The sequence below is a fragment of the Apis laboriosa genome, unplaced genomic scaffold, assembly GCF_014066325.1.
Source record: "Apis laboriosa isolate Shangri-la unplaced genomic scaffold, ASM1406632v1 scaffold18_cov149, whole genome shotgun sequence".
NCBI classification, from domain to species: domain Eukaryota; kingdom Metazoa; phylum Arthropoda; class Insecta; order Hymenoptera; family Apidae; genus Apis; species Apis laboriosa.
In genome coordinates, this window is record NW_025222233.1 from 1,664,358 (window position 1) to 1,684,999 (window position 20,642).

Sequence of the window (20,642 nt, forward strand, 5' to 3'; positions counted from 1 at the left end):
ATGGCGCTAGTAACCAATTCTTAAATTATCTCTATCCTTTTCTTTTTATTTTCTGTCCTTCTATATTGAGTTTCATTTGCGGCACTCTGAAGATGGCGCTGATTTCAATATTTTTATCCTATCTCCATCTTTCTCCCACTATCTACTTTCTTTGTTCATACTTGCGATACTTTATCTTTTTTCCTCCTTTTCTCGATTTAAACGTTGCCATTAATTATATTCAAAAATGAGAGAAAAAGAAACATACTCACCTCGTCGCAAGCCGCGCACCTTGGTTTCAACTGTTCGGCATAATGTCTTTCACAAAATAGTGTGTCGTCGTGTACGCAATAAGCAAGATCGACGAGAAGTTCCTTGCACTCCGTGCAACGAAAACATGCAGGATGGTATAAAAGACCCAATTTACTCGCAGATACGGCAAGGGTGCCATATTTTAATGGCGTATGGCACGCACCGCAATCCTACAAACACATCAAATCGCGCTGTGCAATTTGTTCATTTAAAATATAAAGTACAAACAATTCCAAGCATAGATATTTATTAATAAAACTTACAACATCTCTTTCAAGCACTTCCTGTACGCTTCCGATATCCAACGCGATCTCGTTCCTTGCCGCCATAAAATCGTCAGCACTGCTGGCATGTTTCGGATTCAAGTGGCGACAATAAGCTCTGGCTAAGTCCTGCTTAGGCAGCTGAAATGCCAATTGTCGGTCCCTGTATCGTTCTCCGGGCGTACCTAACCTAGGTACGGATTTTTCCGGTAGCATGGAAAAGTATTCCTCCACCTGCAGCGACGAAGAAAACAAGGTCTATATATAACGCCATCTAGCCAAAATATTGGGAATATATCGTTTATTAAATGCGCGCGTCGAGCAAGAAAAATATATGATAAATGCGAGTGGGTAACGGTCACGGGAAGCGTGCACGATAAAGCATCCGTCGATAAAGACCAGTTCTCGTTAATTTATGCCTTGTACTTTGGAAAATAAACTGGAAGTTCGCCAAACGTGTGTACACGCATACAAATCGGAATATACAAACGCGAGTGCATAACGCCATACACGTTCACGAGTATCGTATAATAATGTCTCGTTATTAGAAATATTTCAATTCGAAATATTGAATCGTGTTTTTTTGACGTAATCGATGGAATAGCTTCTCGGCAATCGTCGAATTTCACAGTGACGCGATGATAGTTTGTTGATACAACGGTTGGTTAAAATGACATCGAACGAATCACCCACCTTGTGAGCTGGTAGACCAGGAGGAGCCCAGGCGAGGCCCTTCCCTCTGGGATCGAAAGTAGCTGGATACGAAGATTCCTCGCCTTTCAAGCCCAAACGAGACCTGACCGACACCCATTCCTCGTGGCACACATCGTGCGCCTCACGGGGACACTTGCAACTGGTGCAGTTCTTTCTGAAAAGGAAGAAAGAATCTCCTGAGAGAAGTGAGGTTAGCTTTGAAAAGTCATGCATCATTCATGATATACTCGTGGAATTTTTTCGTGGTATCGAGCAACGAGATTAATGTTCCTCTCTCGTTTAGGAAACTGCTTTCAGTATTGTATTTGTATTTGGCAGTATATACGAAACGGGTATCGATATATATATATATATGAACGTATATAGGATGCCACGCTTAAATATTTGTCTCGGCTCTTTCATTAACTCCGGATACGCCTCGATATCCCGATAGAACGTTTAATCCAGTTTTATTGCGTTCGAACGTAAAGCGTTTCCTGCCCGATCGTCTAATTAATGCAAACATCTGTGCCCTTCTTTCTCTTTTTTTTTCCCCCCCTTCCTTTTCAAATGATGTCCTCGTTTCTTATTTCTCCGAGTAAGTCGTCGACTAGTTTAGTACTCCGTAATCGCCTTTCAACGTCGTGACACGATTTTTTAAACCGCGTAAAAAGCAAAACAATTTTAATCCCATTACGAGGAAGGAGGGGACTGAAAAAAAGACAAGATTAGAGAAAAGTTCGTCTCGAATCTATCCATCCACGTTTCGATTCGAGTCTCGAAAATGGAGAGGGGGAAAGTCTCGATTCCAATTCCGCCCACGCGTAACACACTGCTAATGGTCGGATCGAACGTCGATCGTATATAATCAAGGGGATGCATTTGCCCCGGTTCGTGGTATTCATCGCCTTTCTACCGCACCCTTCCGGATATGTCAACCGCAAGGTCGTCGCGGTGCTAATACTGGCCTACCTATTCTTCCTCTCTTTATTCGACCTCGATTGGACTACGATAACGAAACTCTTATCTAGCACGATGTTTGGACGGACGTGAAGAGGAAGAGGGAGGTAAAAAAAAAAAAAAAAAAAAAAAAAAAGAAAGGAGAGACGAAAGGAGAGACACGATTGGCTCGTAAATTTATTAAATCCGATTTACGAAGACCAGAGAGGCGAATTGGAACATAGGCGAGGACCAACGAGGAGAGGGAGGAGGAGGAGGAGGAGAGCTCGTTAAATTTAACAGTGGCGGCGGACGCATTAATGGGCCGCCATAAAATCGAGCTTCATAGAAGCGCGATTTCGAGACATTCGGGACGCGGACGCAATTTGACACCTTATTTTCGTCGATCGTCGAGCAGAACCAGAACCTCGAAAAATATTATATCCTCGAATCCGTTTCGCGATTCCTTCTCCAAAGCTCGCGAATGGACGAAACACAACGCGATATCGATCTTTCTTAAAAAGTAATCTCTCTTTTTCTCCACAAATTTTTACCTCGACTTTTTTACTCTTCGAAGCAATACCTTTCCGAAGAAGAATTAGCCGAAAGCGGAGCAGAAGTATTTTTCGTATAATTTCGTTGCCTCGTTTTTCTCGTCGGCGGATTATTAACTCGCCGTTGGCAAAAGAGTGTTTTCAACGATAAAAAGAATTGCTCGCGAGAAGGAGAACGATAAGGATCGTTCGATATTGGACGAGGATACCCGTGGATCCGGCGGCGGGAGGATTTGCAAATTAACGTTGACGCCTCGTTAACTTGGCCAACGTGAAACGTAATACTCGCATGTGGGCCATAATTCATTCGAGTTCACGGTCCCAGACCCGTTTCCACTCGGCGGCGCGACACGCTCGTTTTCCGTTTGCCCACGTGAACGTCCCCGCTGACACCGATCGCGACCGCGATATTATGGGGATCTTAAAAGACTTTCATCCACAGTATCGTCGATACTCGAAACGTCTCGTAGATCGATGCCTTTGGTCATCCGCGTGGAACGATGGAAAATAACCTCCTCCCTCCTCCGATTCCGACCAATTGCCGGGCCTCCCTCCAATTAAATCTCGTTGTCGAATCGTCGACGAACGGCTCCCCGTTTAATAAAGCGACCAGACATCAAAGACCGGATCCGAACATGTGCTCGTCTCTCGGAAATTTCGGTTTGTCGGGCGAAAAATCGGCCAGCGTTAAAAAAAAAAAAAAATTAAACCGGATAAATTCGCTCGGTCTCGTGACGCGTGTGCGCGACTATTTGCGTCCTTTCCACCAACCAAGACGTTATAACGCGCGATTAATCCCCTGGACGATATATAAACCGAGCGATTTGTCCCGACATTCCACGATGGGTGGTATACACGCGTAACGCTTGTAAGCGGCCCTGTTCGAGCGGAATTTGAAGAAGAAAAAGAGAGAGAGAGAGAGAGAGAGTCGAGGTCGACTTATATTAATGCGCGCTCGTCGCGAGAAAAGAAAATTGCCCTCGGATCGTGGTCGTGTCGGATTTATTATTGCCACGGTCGGGGGAGGACGAGGGGATACACGACGAGGGGCGGTGCGCGTTAAACGACGCTAATTCGACTCGCACGGATCTCTCGATATTCGAAGGAATAGCGCAATTCTTTTGCAATTCTTTCTTTCTTTCGTTCACGAGTTTTTCTTTTCGTACACCGAAAAACTTTCGTCTTTCGAAAAAAAAAAAAATGGAAAGACCACGATCCATGATCCGGTCAGCAATACTGAGCGCAAAACGGGCGACCATCGGCAGAAACTTTGTCTGCCTGCTAATGCCGGTTAATTATATTTACGCTGCGCCCCCGCCGCCAATGGATCCGTGGAATTTTAATCAGACGCGAATTTTTATCGAGTAAACACGTTGCCTTGGAATTGTTAGACAGTCCGTGAAAGAACGTGTTACGCTCGTAAACGATCTATCAACCGTGATGGCACGTGTCTCTGGAAGGAGCAAATATTAACATCGTTAGACGCGACGTGGCCGAGGGAATCGAAGTGACGTCTCTCCCTTCGAGAGAGAGAGAGAGAGAGAGAGAGAGTTCGGCCAAAGGTTGAGAATTTAGAAGGGAAATCTGAAACCTCGGTTCTACTCTTTCTGGATAAATCGAGGGGACCCGGACTGGGAACAGGTTTGGATATACCTACGTGTATGAAATCCATTCGCGGCAAACCCGTTTCCAGAAACCAAGTTTGCTCGGTCAATTACCTAACTATCAGCTCGAACAGCTCGAACTGGTCGAACACCTTACAGTACAGGTGCAACACCCTGACGCAGGCCCACTTCATGCCCGGCCAGGGTGCCAGGCTGAGATCGAGCCCGTCCTCCAGTGGACACTTGCCGATCGCGAGGCCCCGCTTCAGCTCCGCGCCGGATATCGTCGGGAAACGATTCCTCCGATCCAGCATAGGGTTCCTCCTGTTGCGCGGCGGCGCGTCCACCCCGCCAGGGATCAATCCCCTCTTGATCTCGGCGCCGGACAGGGTCGGATACCTGTCGCGGCGATCCAACGACGCGCTCTTCCTGTACAAATCCTTCTCGGGGACCGAGGGGCACCTGGCCCGCATCGTCGGCTCCCGACGAGATGGCGGAGGGCTGATGGGCCGTTTCTTGGGCTCGGGGATTCTCACCCTGATCCCTTGGGGCTCCGCGCCCGGCGAGGGGACGCAGGACACCCTCACCTCCATCTTGGACCCCTCCTGGCTCGGCCCCTTCGGACTCATCCTCGACCCCGAGCTCGAGAGCAACGTAGGCGTCGTGTGACGCCTCTGAAGTTTGTCGTTCAGGATTGGTCGTTCGATGCCTCTCCACCTTGGATCTTCATCTTCTCATGTCCGAGTTTCTCTTTCTCTCGAGTTTCTCGAGCAACGGCCACTTGTTACTCGTATCGTGTCCTCTTCTCGGATCGAAACGCCTCTATTTTTCGCTCGTTGCGTTCGACCGGACGTTTCGTCCCGGGGCCGCGAGAGGAAAGACGCGGGGGAAACGGTCGAGCGATTTCTGGAAAATCACGCACCAAGCTACTTTCACCGGGCAAAAAAAGTTAATCGAACGAACGACCGAAAGCGGCGTCGATGGTCGAACGTGTTCCCTCCCTCACTTCGGTCCATTCTTTCTCCTCCTCCTCTCTACCCCTCGCAAAAGAAGAAAAAAGAAAAAGGACTTGGACCTTGAATCGAAGGAAATCGAAATGGAAGAGAGAGAGAGAGAGAGAGAAGGAAGGGGAAACGAAGATCCCTCCTCGAGAGACGAGGGGAGAGAGAGCGGAGCGTGAACGGGACAGTTGGGAAAATGGCAGGACGAGTTTATAATTCGACTCGAACGGACGGTCGATGGTTTGTTTTATCGTCGGGCCGAACGGTCGGCTGTCGCCAGAAAAATTATTACGCCTAGACGCGAACGGACAGGCAGGCGGCACGGGCTGAAGCGGCGCGGAGCGCGCCCGCTCGAATTTATTTTCATTGCGGAAATCGCCACGGTTCACGAAGTCGCGCGGTTATTTATAGGGTGGATCATCCTCCGGGATGAGCGTGTGGGTCCGTTGGTGAGAAAAAGGAGGGTTGCGCCCGTCAAAAGTCGTTCCGTCGAACGATCCATAGGGATCCTACGAACGATTGTCGTAGATACGATTCTAATCGCAGATACGAACGTGTTTATCTACGTGATGAGGTTGAATCCCCGTGAAGAATATCCCCCTTCCTCCCCCTGTTCCATCGATCTCAAGGTGTTGTTGCGTTACCCGACCGGATAAAGAAAAAGGTAATCGTAACGAGAACAACGACGATGACGACGACACTCTCGACTGATTACCTGTCCGATATAGAATTTCACGGTCGTTCCAAAGCTAATAAAAAATCGAGACACACACATATATATAACTTGAAGATAATCTCCATCCGCGTATCCGTCAGAGATAACGAGAAAGAAAGAAAGAAAGAAAGAAAGAGAGAGAGAGAGAGAGAGAGAGAGAAAGTGAGTTTACCCTTAGAACGATTCTCTCGATAGATCGACCCACTCGCGTTCCAATCAAAACGAATATAGGAATCTCCATCTGACATTAATCCTACGCCAGCAAGCTTAGCGTGCGTTGAGAACTCGGCGCACGTTCCATTTCCAGATTTCTCTTAAGGAGAGGCGGTGGAAGAGAATCGAGGATTGGCCAATTAATCAATTATATCCCCCCGGATACACAGGAGGATGAGGAAGACGCGCGGCGTTTCTAATAAAGCGTCGATACGAATTCGATCGCGGCCCGCCCATTTTCCGCCACGGACGCGTATAAATAACGCGTCAGACGGAGCGGGCGACCGACGTACGTGTAACGCGCGTACGTGGACCACGGTGCCTACCTACGTACGTACGTACGTGCAGCTCGCGCGCGGATCGGGGTTGACGTAAGCGAGAAGGATGGAGCTAACACGGACGTTTCGGACGCGTTAATGGGCGTCGATACGATCGAAAGCGTACGATGACGACACGTATACCTTTCCTCCCCCAATTTTGTGAAATGGATTTACCTGGAATCCGGCTATTCCTTCGCAGGTGAATCATCGTGGCCGCGCATGAGCGCGGGGGAAAGGGAGGGGGAAAGGACAGGGGTCGAGTCAGCCTCAGTCATCGAAACGCATCCAGGCGAAATTTGGTTTGCCGAGAACAGAAGTTATTTGAGATAAGGGTTGAATATAAGAGACGCGAAAGTTCCTTTCGAGATTCCGTTCGCGCTTGTAAAAATTTTCGAATATAGAATATCGAATCGTTGTTCGTCCTTCGGTTCGTCGTATCGGTTCGAGAATAATGAAAAGAAAAAAAAAAAAGAAGATGATGAAAAATTATCGTTCGCCTCGGAGCACATTGGACAAGGACACCGATAAAAAAAATTCCTATAAGCGATAACAAGTTTATCTCATTCCAAACGCAATAGATTACCGCGATACGGATCGTCATACGATCCCCGGTGCGCGAAATTCTTTCAACCGTACAACCGTAAGCATAGATGCACGCTTCTCGCGTATCCAGCGAGAGTATCTAGAAACGAGCGATACGAAAGCAACAGGCATGAAAACATTGGCCGAGCGTGGTGGACAGGTGTCACATACGTGTGACGAGGCGTGTATGCACCGTGCATACGAGAGAATCCGGAGATGTTTCGTTCCGTGTTTCTCGTTCTCGTAAGCCGAACGGATTTATCGAGATGAGACGCTCGCCGGCCTAATGGCTATTAATTAGACAAATGTTTGCTATATTAAGCGACGCCGATGCCGCTGAAATAACCGTACCCGTCTCGGGATAACGCGCATTTTCGCCTTGTTTCGTCTATCGCCTATCGTCGCGAACAATCTCTCTCTCTTTTCGCGCCACCCTTTTTTCAACCGCTTATCCGTCGCTTTCGTCTCGACGAAAGTGAAAATCGGTCCGCGGAAGGAGAGATCCGCGCGCGAGAAATCCGTTCGCGATGAAAAAGAAATTTTCAGTAAACAGCCAATCCCAACGTCCATTTCTCGATTGATGATTGCCGATCGTGTGGAGTGTTCCACGCGTCGCGAGGATATTTCGACCATCGGCCGCGCGTAAAAAAGAAATCGCCTAAAAACGTATATATACAACTTGCGTGTACACAGGACGAAAAGATCCAACGTGTTATTCGCTCGAACTTGTGCACCACTTGCGGTATCTCTGGTGAACTCTGGGGAAAACTGTGGGCGAGGAGTGGTAGTAAAAACTGTGTCGAAGATATCACCAATTTCGGAGAGAAGGATTTCCTCCTTCCGGTCGAGGATAGAGAGAGAGAGAGAGAGAGAGAGAGAAAGAGAGAATGGGGATCACTGCGATAAAACAGAGGAGATACAATACCGGCGCGGGGTAGGCGGTCGCGGTGGCGGGAGATTCGAAAATCGGACGGGACGGCGCGGCGCGTGCCACGTAACAGAGTGCATTCGCAGAAGGAGCGTACTTCAAACTGGCGCCATGAGATTCGACGAGGACGTAGGTAGGTGTGTACCTATAGTTAATACCGGGTGGCCTGTGAAACGGTGCGGCCTCGGTGGCGCAGGCGCGGATCGCCCTCGGATATCGTCGAAAGCTCGCTCGGAGCAAGCTCCCACCTTGTCGTGGATTGCAACCGCGGCACGAGTGGAATTAGATTACGCGATTCACCGCGGCGTTGTCGCTCCTCCTCGCTCTTTCTCTTTCTTGAATCTTCGATTCTCGAGGATCGATCCTTTCGAAAAAAAAAAAAAAAAAAAAAAAAAANAAAAAAAACGTAAGAGCCGACGAAATGTTCGATGATTCCACTTTTTTCCTTCCCTCAAAGAAAATCTCTTTGGATTCGAATTGTGGATTCGAATTAGCGAAGAGATTTATACACGACGACGAAGTAACACGAGGGTTCTAATTTATATATACGCCGATAATGGATGTGAAAATAGGTAATTTGTTAGACGATGTCGGATGCTGTTCGAATTGACGACGGATTCGGTAAGGTAACGAACGATCGGCAAATGTCTCGTTTCAATTAACTCGACGAAAGGTGGTGTAAGACGACGCTTTGGCATTTCGTCGTCGCGTTATGGATCGTTTACGCGTTTGTCGGGCGCGAAGTCAGCGTTTTCGATTACACCGATGTTGGCGCGTTTCGCGCTCGAAACGATGCATGGATGATTGGAAAACGGTTCGAAAAATATTGAACCACCGTCGTTGAACCGTTGTCGCTTTCCTCGAACGTGCGCAATAAGTCGAAAGGCGGTTTGGAATCGTTTCACTCGGATACAGTCGCGGGAGAAAGGAATATTGCGCTGTTTCTCGCGAGAATCTTTCCTCTCTGCTCGACTTTAATTATTATCATTATTACTCACGCGGCATAATTTCTCCGCGATGCGGAAGAGAAATCACTTTTGCCTTTTTGCGAAGATCCTAATCGTAAAAGATCTAAGCTAAGAAATCGGTGTCTGTCGGTGAAAGGATATTTAAAGTTGAACTATTTTTTTTTTTCTCTCTTTTCTTTTTTCTCTCTCCCCTTATCGTCCTTATAACAGTCCATTGCGGATCAAATTGCGCAACGTCAATTAACAGAAAGGAATCGCATCGAGATTCCAAGAGAGTCGGAAGTGGAAAGTAATCCACTTTTGAACGGATAAATTTGAAACAGATTTTGCGTCTTGATTCTGTCAAATACTCGAGGCGAACGTGCACGAGAATTCATGCCACATTTCCCGCGTAAACTGGAGGATCTGTCGTGGCCTTCTATTTCCTTTTTCCCCCCGAGCTTACGTAAGAGGAAAGCCGCTAATAGAGCGGGATATTAGGAATTGGACGCAATTGCAAATCGGACAAACTTGCTTCCCTTCCATTGATTATTTCGCTTATTAAATATAACTTGGAGCTCGTCGAAAATGATTTGAATCGGAATTTACACTCGGTGGCAAGAATGGAAGAGAAAAGATCGATGGATAATCCGTTCGAGGAAGTTGTAAACCGGAAACAACGAACAGCCTGCCCGGAATAAGACTCGTAACGAATCACCTTGGCAATGAGTCCGCTGATTTATTCTTGTACGGACGTTGAGTGAGATTTATTCGACGTGCTCATATATTTTGGCTGGCCACAAATTTCTAGGACGCTCGCCATGAATAACTAACGTTGAACCAGTCTGTAACAATAAACGATCATTTGCCGCCGTTTCGATCGCGACATCCTGATATTGCGCAGGCCGGCTCCTATTATTCCTCGATTATTCCTCGAGCGTCGAGAAAGGATGGAGAAACTCGAAGCTCGAAGAGTCGAAAAGTTTTGTGTCACGTCATCTGACGCAATCTCCTTTCATCTCGCGACTGGGAGATCTAATCTTTGCGGAAGAATTAAAATCGTGTCATCGATCGATCGTCACCGATGATTCCTATTAATTAATGCTTTGACGAGTGAGACAGGGTGTACGATCGTCGATGACATTGGGACAGGGATAGGATTTCGTAAAATTTCTCCGAACAATTCGAATTACGCAAGCTATTCCCGCTAATCAGTTTTTCGAAGAAATATACGCGGCTCGAAATATACGCGGAACGTGGATGAATAATTACGTATACACGTAGTTGCAAGATTTTGCGTCAACCGGTTGCGGATCGAAAAGGCAACGTTTCGTATCGTAATATTGTAATTTTGAATATTGCCGTTGAATATAAATTTAAACGGAAATTGCTAAATTACGTCTCATCTGTTTTCGCCGAAGCGTAAATTGCCTGGCCAAAATTAAGCGACATTGACGGACTGAATCGCGCGAATCACGCTCACGAGCATGAGTCTTGATTTAGATTCATAAGAGGGGAAATAAATTTCCTCCAAATTCGAGGCGATCTCGAGGCGATATCGATCATCGCTCGCTCGCTTTCGAAGAGAGGGAAAAATTTTCCTCTACAACTGGACTATATCCTATTAAATAGAGTATTAAAAAAAAAAGCTGACACGAAACATCGCGTGTCATCCCAATTATTCGACATATTCGTTTCGTATTCTTCGTCGTTTCGAATCTACGTTCGTTCTCAATCGTTGGTCTCGAATCCATTGTCCAACGTTCGAAGCTGTTCAAGTTCTTTCTTCTGGGAAACCAAACAATTTAAGTAAGGTTTCGCCACTGATCTACTCTACGTATAATTACTTCCCTTCCCAACCGGTATCAACCATCATCGAGCTAAACGGTTACGGTAATCTTAATAGACGATGATTATCACGTGTGCCCTTACGGTTGACAAACGTCATTGTTGCAGGATCGATCGGGGTGGGTGGAGTTGTCGTTGGCGCGTTCCTCTTCGTGAATATCCAGCTGCGGGCCTGGCAACGGCGTTAGACCGCCCAGGCTCAAAGAGAACGTCCTCCTCACTCCCCGTCTCCTCATCGCGAAATTTCGTTCCCGCGAGGGGAATCGGGGGGTTTTCTTCCTCATCTCGGTCAGCTCCTTCACGGACAATCCGTCGTCCCAAACCATCCTCTCTCGTGGCACTCGCGAACGCGCAGCTATCGATCTCGGCCAACTCGACTCGAAGGTGAAATCGTTCCGGCCGTTGTTAATAAAGCGGCTCCCCTCTCCCTCGGTGTTTAATGGAAGGCTTATCGTTGGAAAACAAACGCGGCTCGCAGTCCCGTACTCGAGATAAGAGGGAACGATTCGCGGAGCGATGGGCCTCGAAGAACGAAAGCGGGTGGAAGCGGCTCGACCTTCGCCGGCGACAACACTGAAACCGAACGCGAGTGAATGAGGCCAATAGTCGGCTGAACGGACGAGCGAACGTCTCGTTGGATTCCCCCTGTCCGACAAATCGAATTAACTTAATGCGGTTACGGAATGTACTCCGGTGAGCCTTCCTCGAGGCTTCGTCGTCTCGTTCGCGACACGATCATCTCGCCGCGTGACGCACGCGTGATGCCTATTCACCGTGAAACGGAAAATTCACGAAATTCACGCCCGAGAAATGGTTTAATTCGTACCGCCTCCGAGTAAGCTAATTAACAAGCTAACGAATTTACGAATTCGAACGAATCCAGCTTTTTGGAAAAAAACTCTCGATCTTTCGCAGATCTTATTATTATTATTAGCCGCTTGCGGTGGAAACGATCGATCGCGATCCGCGCGCGACTTTCGACTGGCTGGACTGGCTGGTCGTCCTCCAGCCAGCGCGGCACATCGCGTTTCGCTCGAAGAGAACAGAAGCCGCGGCGGCCGACCTTCGCTCGTCGCTTTGCATTACGTGCACCGTTGTTCTGAATCATACGGCGGTTTGTGTCATCGCTACCTGTCGCCCCGAGATAAACGACATCTGCCTTTTCCCATCTATCGACCGACGATATCGATATCCCATTCTCCAACTCGTTCGTATTCACGCTCGAGTTACGTGCATCGCTCCACGTAAACGCGTCCAATCCTCTTTTCGGATTCTCTCGGTTCTCGAGTCGAGTCTCGATTCGTAGCCGATTCTTAAGGTCGCTTTGGGTGCGTCACGCGGATCGTCGATTGCAAGCGGTTCGAAAGCGCCTCTAATCGAGACTTTGAAACGCGGCGCGTAGAGAGCGGCTGAATCGAACGAAGAGAGAAGAACCTCATCCGACATTGAGTCGGACTTTGACTCTGCCGCCTAGCTGCCGTCTGGCAGCTGCAATCGAGCCTCGCCTCGCCTCTAATCGCCTCCTTCCTCCTTTCCTAAGTTCAAAGATCTTATCGCCCCTGGTTATTTACCGCGATCGTTGGAAAAACGCCGAGTATTTTTTCCTTTTTCTTCCGTTCAACCTCGTGCTTTATCTCGTCGAAATTAATAATTAACGACGACGAATCGAAGAAGGAAAAATCGAAAAATTTCCAACTCTCGAAGGGATTCGCTTTCGAAACGAACGAAACGCGCGAAACACTTTGGCGCGAGCACGTGAGACGCGTATAACGTGGCGCGTTCGACAGGGTACCGAGACTACGACTGAGGCTACGAGCATCGAGTGTGGTGTCCTCGTCGATAAGGATTATCAACGTGTAACCTCGTTATCTCCGGCTTCGGTGAAGCGTTGCCGTCCCTTGAAACGCTTTAAAAGGACGTTTAACGCGCATTTGCATACAATCGGATTCTCGAAAGCGCTTTATCCTTGGCTTATTATTATAATATTCGAGCCGGAACAATTTTTCCGATTCTCGCCTATCCCATCGAATTTTCTTTCGAAATCGAAATTATAATCGAACATATCTCCAACATGTCTGCTTAATGAAAAAAGAATTTTAAATATATAAACGATCGTGACGATGTCGAATGTGAAAAAAATCGTTATCTCGATGGATCTAATAATAACTTAATCAGTTGGCGGGTTGGTGTTTAATCGGTAAGTCACGTTTCACATGCCCTAAGTAGAGAGAACAATACACGTCGGGTTTCTCAGATGCGAGGAATCCTTACAGCCTAAGACTTCTAATTGAATTATCGAGCTTCGCGACAAGGTGGCACAAGAATTTCCGTGCGAAAGTCGTTTCTCTTTCTCCCGTATCCGCAGAGGGAAATGGAGAAGGCGGGTGCAACGATGCGAAACTAAGACGGAGGCAAAGGGGACGTCGAAAAGACGTCGACTGTCACAATAGCCGCGATATGTTTATTTGTCGTAACCGCAAAGAAACTTACTCCATTACGGAGATGGCCGACTGCCAGCGGGATTTACAAGTCGGAACGTGACACAACGCAAACATGTTCCTCTCCATCTCCGCGGCAACCCAGCCTTCGACCAGCCTTCGTAGCTCACCATCCTTTCGTAAACTTAATTCCGCCGCGGATTTAACCGTCGCGAGTCTACGTGACGTCACCTCCCGTTATATAGTTATACGCGTACATTTCCAAGATCCATCGATCCATCGACGATGGGAAAAACGTTAATTTTTTCGAATTCCATTACGAAATCCCATCGACTCACCGATTTCCGTGGCAAACGGCCTCCTCTTTCCCAAGAATTCGAGCGGTATAACTCGAGCTCTCCCACTTGGCGCCCATCGCTGTCTCGCTCGTGTACGCGTGTACACACATATATATATATACACACACACATGCACGATCGCACGTGCTCGCCACGTGGAAACGCGACACCGATTCTCCAACGATTGAACTACGCGCGAGAGGGAAAACAAGTTGTCTCGAGAGGAGAAAGAGGGTTTCGAGGCCTCGCGAATCGAACAAATTTGACACACGCACTCTCTCTCTCTCTCTCTCTCTCTCTCTCTCTCCGCTCTTGTCGGTTTTCAAGCCTGTTCTCGAGCCGCGCGAGTGACTTTATCGCCGGGTTATTTGTCCCGATAGCGCGAACAACCGGTCGATCATACTCTAAATTTAGCGCGCGATCGGTGGAGCGAGCGAGCGAGCGAGACGACCGCGGCTCGAGAGAAACGGACGATATTACGCGCGCGCTACTCACGCACCAAGGAACGCGCGTCCGGCAGGGAAGGCAGGGATATACGCACTGTTCGCTAACCGCTGCTAACCCGTTAACGCGCGGATTGAAATCGTCCAGCTTCCTCTCCGCCTCCCCGCTCGTGCGCTGTCAATGCCAGCTGATCGTGGCTGGAGAAGAGCTCGTGGCTCGGTTTTACGCGCTTCCTCGGTGATTTATCGCTGCCCCGGGATATAATGGCCCCGTTGATCGCTTCCTCCGGAGCCGGGACGCCTCCGCTTTCAGAAAAGGCTTCTCGAAAGTCAAGGGGTCCCCCTCCTCCCCCTCCCCCCCCCCTTTCGCTTTCGTGAGCTCGAGCGTGATATTGCATCGAGGCTCCCCGCTCTCGTCTTCCTTCCTCCTCGTCGAAAAAGTATCTCGTGCTTTGCTTTTTCTTTGTTTTTTTTTTTTTTTTTTATTTGTTTGTTTCGAGAAGAAACAAACGTTGAAGGATCCAACGAGCAGAAACGAAAGTTTTCGTTTTTTCGTTTGCGTATGTGTATGGTCGGATTCGCTTCGGTTCGGAGATACGGAACAAGGAGGAGGGATTCGAGAAAATAAGCGGCTGACGAAAACAATCCGTCGATTGACGATTGTGTCGCAATCGGTATGTTAGAAAATATTATCGGCGAGTGAATGAACGCCTACGTGCGCGCGGCACGTCCCAGCGGCTATCTTTCAATTTATTTTAATCGGGATAATTTATCGGCGTCTACCGATGCTGTTACTTAACGCGCGCCTTCCTCTGTCGCGATGCCAGCGTTAATGAAAATCGTCCACGGCCCTACCTACCTATTTGACTTCTCTACGCCAAATCAAAAAAGAAAAAGAAGAAGAAGAAGAAGAAAAAAAAAGTACGTCACAATTACAAACATTTCCACGTTTTCCACGTTCCTCCTCTCACATTTTCACGAGGGATCGCACTTTGTGCCACCGCACTTTGTGTAATCCGCTTATCAAAATCACTGACGCAGACATGAAACATCGTCGAGTTCGTTGTACTCGAAGTGACGAAAGAAAAAAAGAAGAAGAAGAAGAAGAAGAAGAAGAAGAAGAGAAAAAAGCAAATCTTCTTCTCCGACGCGCAAAGGTTTCGCAAAGGGGGACACACGCGCGCGCAGAAAAGCCGTGTAAACGAGGAGAACACGGCACGCTTTCGCCAGGAATTCTAACCCCTCGCGTGCTTTCCTCACCCACGCGCCGCATTCCCATGCGACGACCACGACCACGTCCACGACACGCGGTGATTTCGAGTACAGCCGCGATCCACGGCTCCGATATGATCGCGCCGCGCCAGTGTAACGCTCTTTTACTCGCCCGCGATAACGATCGAGATGTAACGTTTACGCGTTTAAACATCTTACGAGACATCGCGTCGCGTTATAAGCGTGTATAACGGTATTGAGAAGAGAAGAGGGAAGGCGTCGCGTATCTTCTCGCGCCGGAGTTTGTATGTCAAGATTTTATCTGTTTGCTTTCGAGATATGCGAGGATGGTATCGTCGAATTTGCCGGGGATGATCGATGACACGAGATGACATCGTTTCGTTCGATATAATACGTGCGATATAATTGTAATCGTTCGAGACAAATTGAATACGTTTTGCACATCGGAGAGTTTATTAGTTATTACAATTATGACAAACGCGATCGATCAATTTTAATTGATATCACGATCGATTGTGCTTGTGTCGTTTTATTTTTTTTTTTTTTTTTTTTATATCGATAAAAAGATTTCTTTCGAGTTGCTAGTCGGATCGTAAACATCCGATACTTGAAACATAGTTCATCAAAATACGCAATTTCCTTCTTCAAGATAAGATAATTGATAAAAATGTACAATTCGAGTTGTAAATATTATTCGAAGATATAAATACTTAAACATTCTTAATGAACATGATCGAGTCGTTCGATCACGGAATTTCTGGAAAATTCTCGAATCACAGTTTTACGAAGAAAAATTACCAGAGAAGGTGTAAGTCTTTGAAAAAATTCGCGAGGATAGATCCCCAAGAAACGGATCCCCTAACGAAGGAAACGGTATAACATTTTGGTGGACAGGTTAATGATCATCGCCGTTCTTGTTTGCATTTGATACACGGCCGCCCGATCGATCTTCGGAATTTAGTAGTTTGTTTTAAGCAACCGAAGATAGTCCAGTGAATTATCGAAGTGTTTACCAGCGCTGGAGTTATTGCCGGTTTATAGTGGATAAATTTCTCGCTACTTTACAGGCGGTTAAGCCAAATAAATAGCAGGGGCCGCGTGCCGTGACCGATGGTGGCTCGCTCGAATATTAAATATAGAGCTTTGACACACATAGAATGTGTCGCGTGATCGTTTCGTATCCCGGCGTTCACGCGCGTTTTCCCCGCCCCCTCGTTCCGCGTTTCGACAAATAAATATCCGCGAACGTGACGCGCGGCCGTGTGTAACGCTTTTTTTACTGGCTTCTGGCAAAATCGAAGCCAACTACTGCCAACAGCCTAGTAGCCTCGTGATTCATCTCGCTTCGTTCCAACTCGGATACCCGTGTCGAGGATGACGTGGAAAAAATTCGGGCGAGGAACAACGTCGTCGGTCTCTTTCGAAAGATCCTTGAAAAAAAGAAGAAAAGAAAAAAAGAAAGAAAGAAAGTGTCGCGTTCGTGTCGTTGCGATTTGTTTGCCCATTGGCTTATAACCGTTCCGCTAAGTGATATTCCGCCACGAGACGCTGTAAAAAAGAGAAGAAAAAAAAAAAAAGGTTACGTTAGGGCGGCCGTGATATTTGCAAGAAATGTCATTGGCTACCCTTTCCTCGAATCACACACGATATACGAACGCTTTCTAACGAGCTGCTTTCACTTTTTTGACGGAGGTCTTTTACAATTCCCTGGCAAAAAGTCTTCTTTCTTAAAACATGAACCGAACGAGCGTAATAACTTTTTTGTCCATTAAACCACAGATTTTTTTTCAAATTTATGTTACGTACTCGAGATTTCATCGATTAGTAGAGAAACGAACATGTGTAGTACACACACAGATAACGGAAAAAGCTATGACGTTTGAAGCGTTTTCCAATGCAGTAACCGATGAGAAAACGTTCTCTCCTTTCCTCAACGAAGCTCGAAACTCGACTTTTATTATTAGATTGGATATAAATCAATATTTCGGGCATCGAAATCACCACGTTAATATGGACCTCGCTGCCTCTACCTTCGCGAATCGATCGGAAAGAGGCTGAGAAACCGGCTATTTAACCATTCGCCAAGTTGTCCGTGCAACAATGTCGTCCATCATGGGCGGATTTAGTCTCCCGCCGTGAAATCGTACAATCGTGCGGAAAATTGGATACAAAGGGGGAGTGGATAGAATCGTGGATAGAATTGTTTCCAACGAGGCAGGACAGAAACGAAAACTCTTCCCCAAAGGGTTCACGGATCGATCGAGTCGATTCGTGGAAACGCGTAAATTAACGGTTGGGCGGATGTAAGAAACGATTACACGCGCGACATTAAGCCGCAAGGACGATTCAATAAAACGGCGCGCAGTACCGGAAAAGTTGGACGCATCCTGGCCCGCTGCAGCTGCAACTCCAGCGACATAGAGAGCGATGATGTCAGATTGGGTATACGCGTATCGTCGAAGACGGTTTTTGGCCGGAAAACGTGTTTCGAGCCGACAAAAGCCCGCCGTGGAACGTGGACGACACGCTAGCACAGTGACTAAGAAAGTCGAAGTATAAAGGTGATCTCACTGCGCACCACGCGTGGGTGACCGACATCTTGTCGGACTCACACGTGACCGAGCACCTGCCACGTGTCATCGCGCGTAATAATCCGTGCAATTATTGGCCGATCGTTCGTACGTAACACGTACGATGTGCAATCGGCGAGCGTGAAATCGAAGGATTCCTCAAGGTGATATAGAGAGAGAGAGAGAGAGAGAGAGGGAGAGGGAAGATCGGTCGAATACCCAGGGCGAGGGACGTTCGAGGAAACGGAGCGGTGTGGATTCCCCTGTAAGGGGAATGGTTCGATCAGCGCCTTCCGCCGATCTCTCGCCGGGCCTCGAAGATAGCGATGATCAAAGCAAAAATGCTGACACGCTCGAAAGACGCGCCAACTTCAAAGCGTCTATGTATGCCGCGTCACGCGCATACACAAAGCAAACGTTTATTCGCCGTGGGCCGAATCGACGAAATAATCGTCGTTCGCCATTTTCTCCAAACTTAATCGTCGCATTATCCGAAAATAATAAGTAATAATCCGAAAATCTTTTTCTTCGAGTCGATTCTTTCGAGAGTATCGCGGTTTTTCATCTTTCATCGGCAGGAAAGAGAGGAGCGTTGGAGAGGTACTACTTAGCCGCGAGGCTGTTGGTTGGAAAAGGGCAGGGACGGTGGCGGCATTGGCCGGACCGAAAATAGGCTTTTATCGTGTTTTCGGAAGCAGGGAACAGCCGCGGGAGGTGGGTGCACGGTTGTAAATCACCGTTTAGAGCGTTTAAAAACGCGATAGGTGGGCCGATTTAAAATAGACGCTCGAGCGCGAGAGGCACCCGCGCCGCGTACCCCGAGTCTTAAATCTCGCGAAACGAAAAGAAGACGGGCGTCGATACGACTCGCTTGAATTTTCGTTATCCGATATTCCGTGGAGTGCAAATGGTTGCGCCGCGGTTGCGCCAATTCCACCGCGCGCGATTTCGCTGCGTCGCGGCACACATTGCTAAACGACTCTCTTTTTCTTTTCCTTTCTTTCTTTCTTTTTCTCTCCATCCGATGTTTCGACACTCCCCGCCCATCAACCGCTTGTCTTCGCGATATTTTTCCGTTGGCCGACAAACCGCCAACTTTTTTTACACGGGAGATGGCCGTCAAAGTTCGTGAGAGGAATGCCTCCGCGGGCACCGGGCGAGGTTGACACGGGGAATTTTAATCGTTCACCAGTGTTTTCCACTCGAAATAAACTAGACCTGCATAACTAACCGGTGAGTAGTAGGATTTCTTCACGTTTCCCCTCCCTCCGTGTCGAAATAATTCGAAATATTACATAATAAAAATAGACGGGATTTTACGAAACTGTGCCGTTTGCAAAATCGCGGAATAGAATAGAAGGTCTGTCGTCGACCTTAGGCAACGTTCAGGAATTGTTGAAACGACGTTCGTTTTTCAAAAATTACGCTATTACTCGGACCGTCCGGTGCCAGGAAACGCGAGTAGCGCGAAGCAAAATATATTTTGAAATATGTCTAAAATTACGGATTAAAAGCGGACTCGAAAAGTTGGGAACGAAGGAGCGAAGGTATAATAAAAGATCGGGAACGAAGGAATTTGCCGGCCCGCGATACGAAAGAAACATGGCGTTAATCGTACGCGACCGAGTTATAACGCGAATAATAACGCGTTACTCGCGGCTTTCGTACGGTGATATACACCGTCGCGAGACGAACGTCGACAGACATCGTCTGCATTTTGTTTAATCTCTTCCTCGCGACTCCCTCCCTTCCCGCGGTACGTGCAATTTTAATGAATCATCGAGCACCGACTATACAACACCGCGCTTCATATTTTTCACGTATATATATATATATATAACGAAGAAGAAATTCCATTTACAAGGGGTAGATAGATCGTTCTCGAAAGAGAAAGATTGGATCGAGCTGTTGCGTCTCGATGAAATTTTAACTCGTCGGGCGCGGAGCAACAGGTGTTCCACTAGAATCGGTCCTAGCAGAATCGAAGCCACTCCGCCGAAAATCTAGTCCACACGAATCTAAATTATAAACCCGTTTCTTTAACCATCGATCCTATTTTTCTTCTTTACCCGTCACTCGTGGAAATCCCTAGGCAAACGTCGATAATAATAATAACAACGAATCCAATTTCCGAAATTCCAGGAACGGAATTGCACAGGAACAAGATTGCTGTTGTTCAGGGATCACCACTGGCAACCGTACACGCACTTCTCCAATAAACCACGTTTCCAACAACGAAGCAACGTGTCGTGCAACAGGTACACGCACCGATCTCCCGGATCTCGACCAGCTTGGAATCGTCCCACGCGCGTCGCGTAGCACTACTACGCCGAATAAGTTACGTAACCGGCGATAGGCGACGTCGTGGAGCGAATTCGCGACGACGTCACCGGTGCACGATCCAAGCCGAAACTGGAAGAGGACGCTCCAGTTGGCCGGGCGAGCGTCGACTCGCCGACTGGGAGACGTCGGAATAATCCACGACGTGGACGGTCCCGGTCAAAAGGCGAGACGAACTCGTACGACGATGCTCGCTGGCCCTACACTGGCGCATATCGTCCAAGCACGTGTACGCGCGGCGTGTCGTGCGAGTTGGCAGAAACAGGCGAGACCCGATGCGAGCGAGCTGGCACGCTCAATGACTCACGGCTTGTCGCGCGCGAGGACGCACACGCGAATCGCTCGAGTCTCGAGCAATTGCCGCCCGATAAAACGCCGTAAA

The 20,642-nt window shown here is 47.8% G+C and overlaps 1 protein-coding gene across 1 annotated transcript in view; it reads right to left on the bottom strand.

Moving 5' to 3' along the window:
• LOC122712078 overlaps nucleotides 1-20,642 on the bottom strand; it is a 52,402-nt gene that overhangs the window by 23,595 nt on the left and 8,165 nt on the right. Inside the window, exons 3-5 of the mRNA XM_043931412.1 lie at nucleotides 1,248-1,422; nucleotides 555-788; nucleotides 252-461 (exon numbers count right to left, since the gene is read on the bottom strand). Of these exons, the coding sequence (XP_043787347.1) occupies nucleotides 252-461; nucleotides 555-788; nucleotides 1,248-1,422 (619 nt within the window). The remainder of the gene's footprint in view (nucleotides 1-251; nucleotides 462-554; nucleotides 789-1,247; nucleotides 1,423-20,642) is intronic.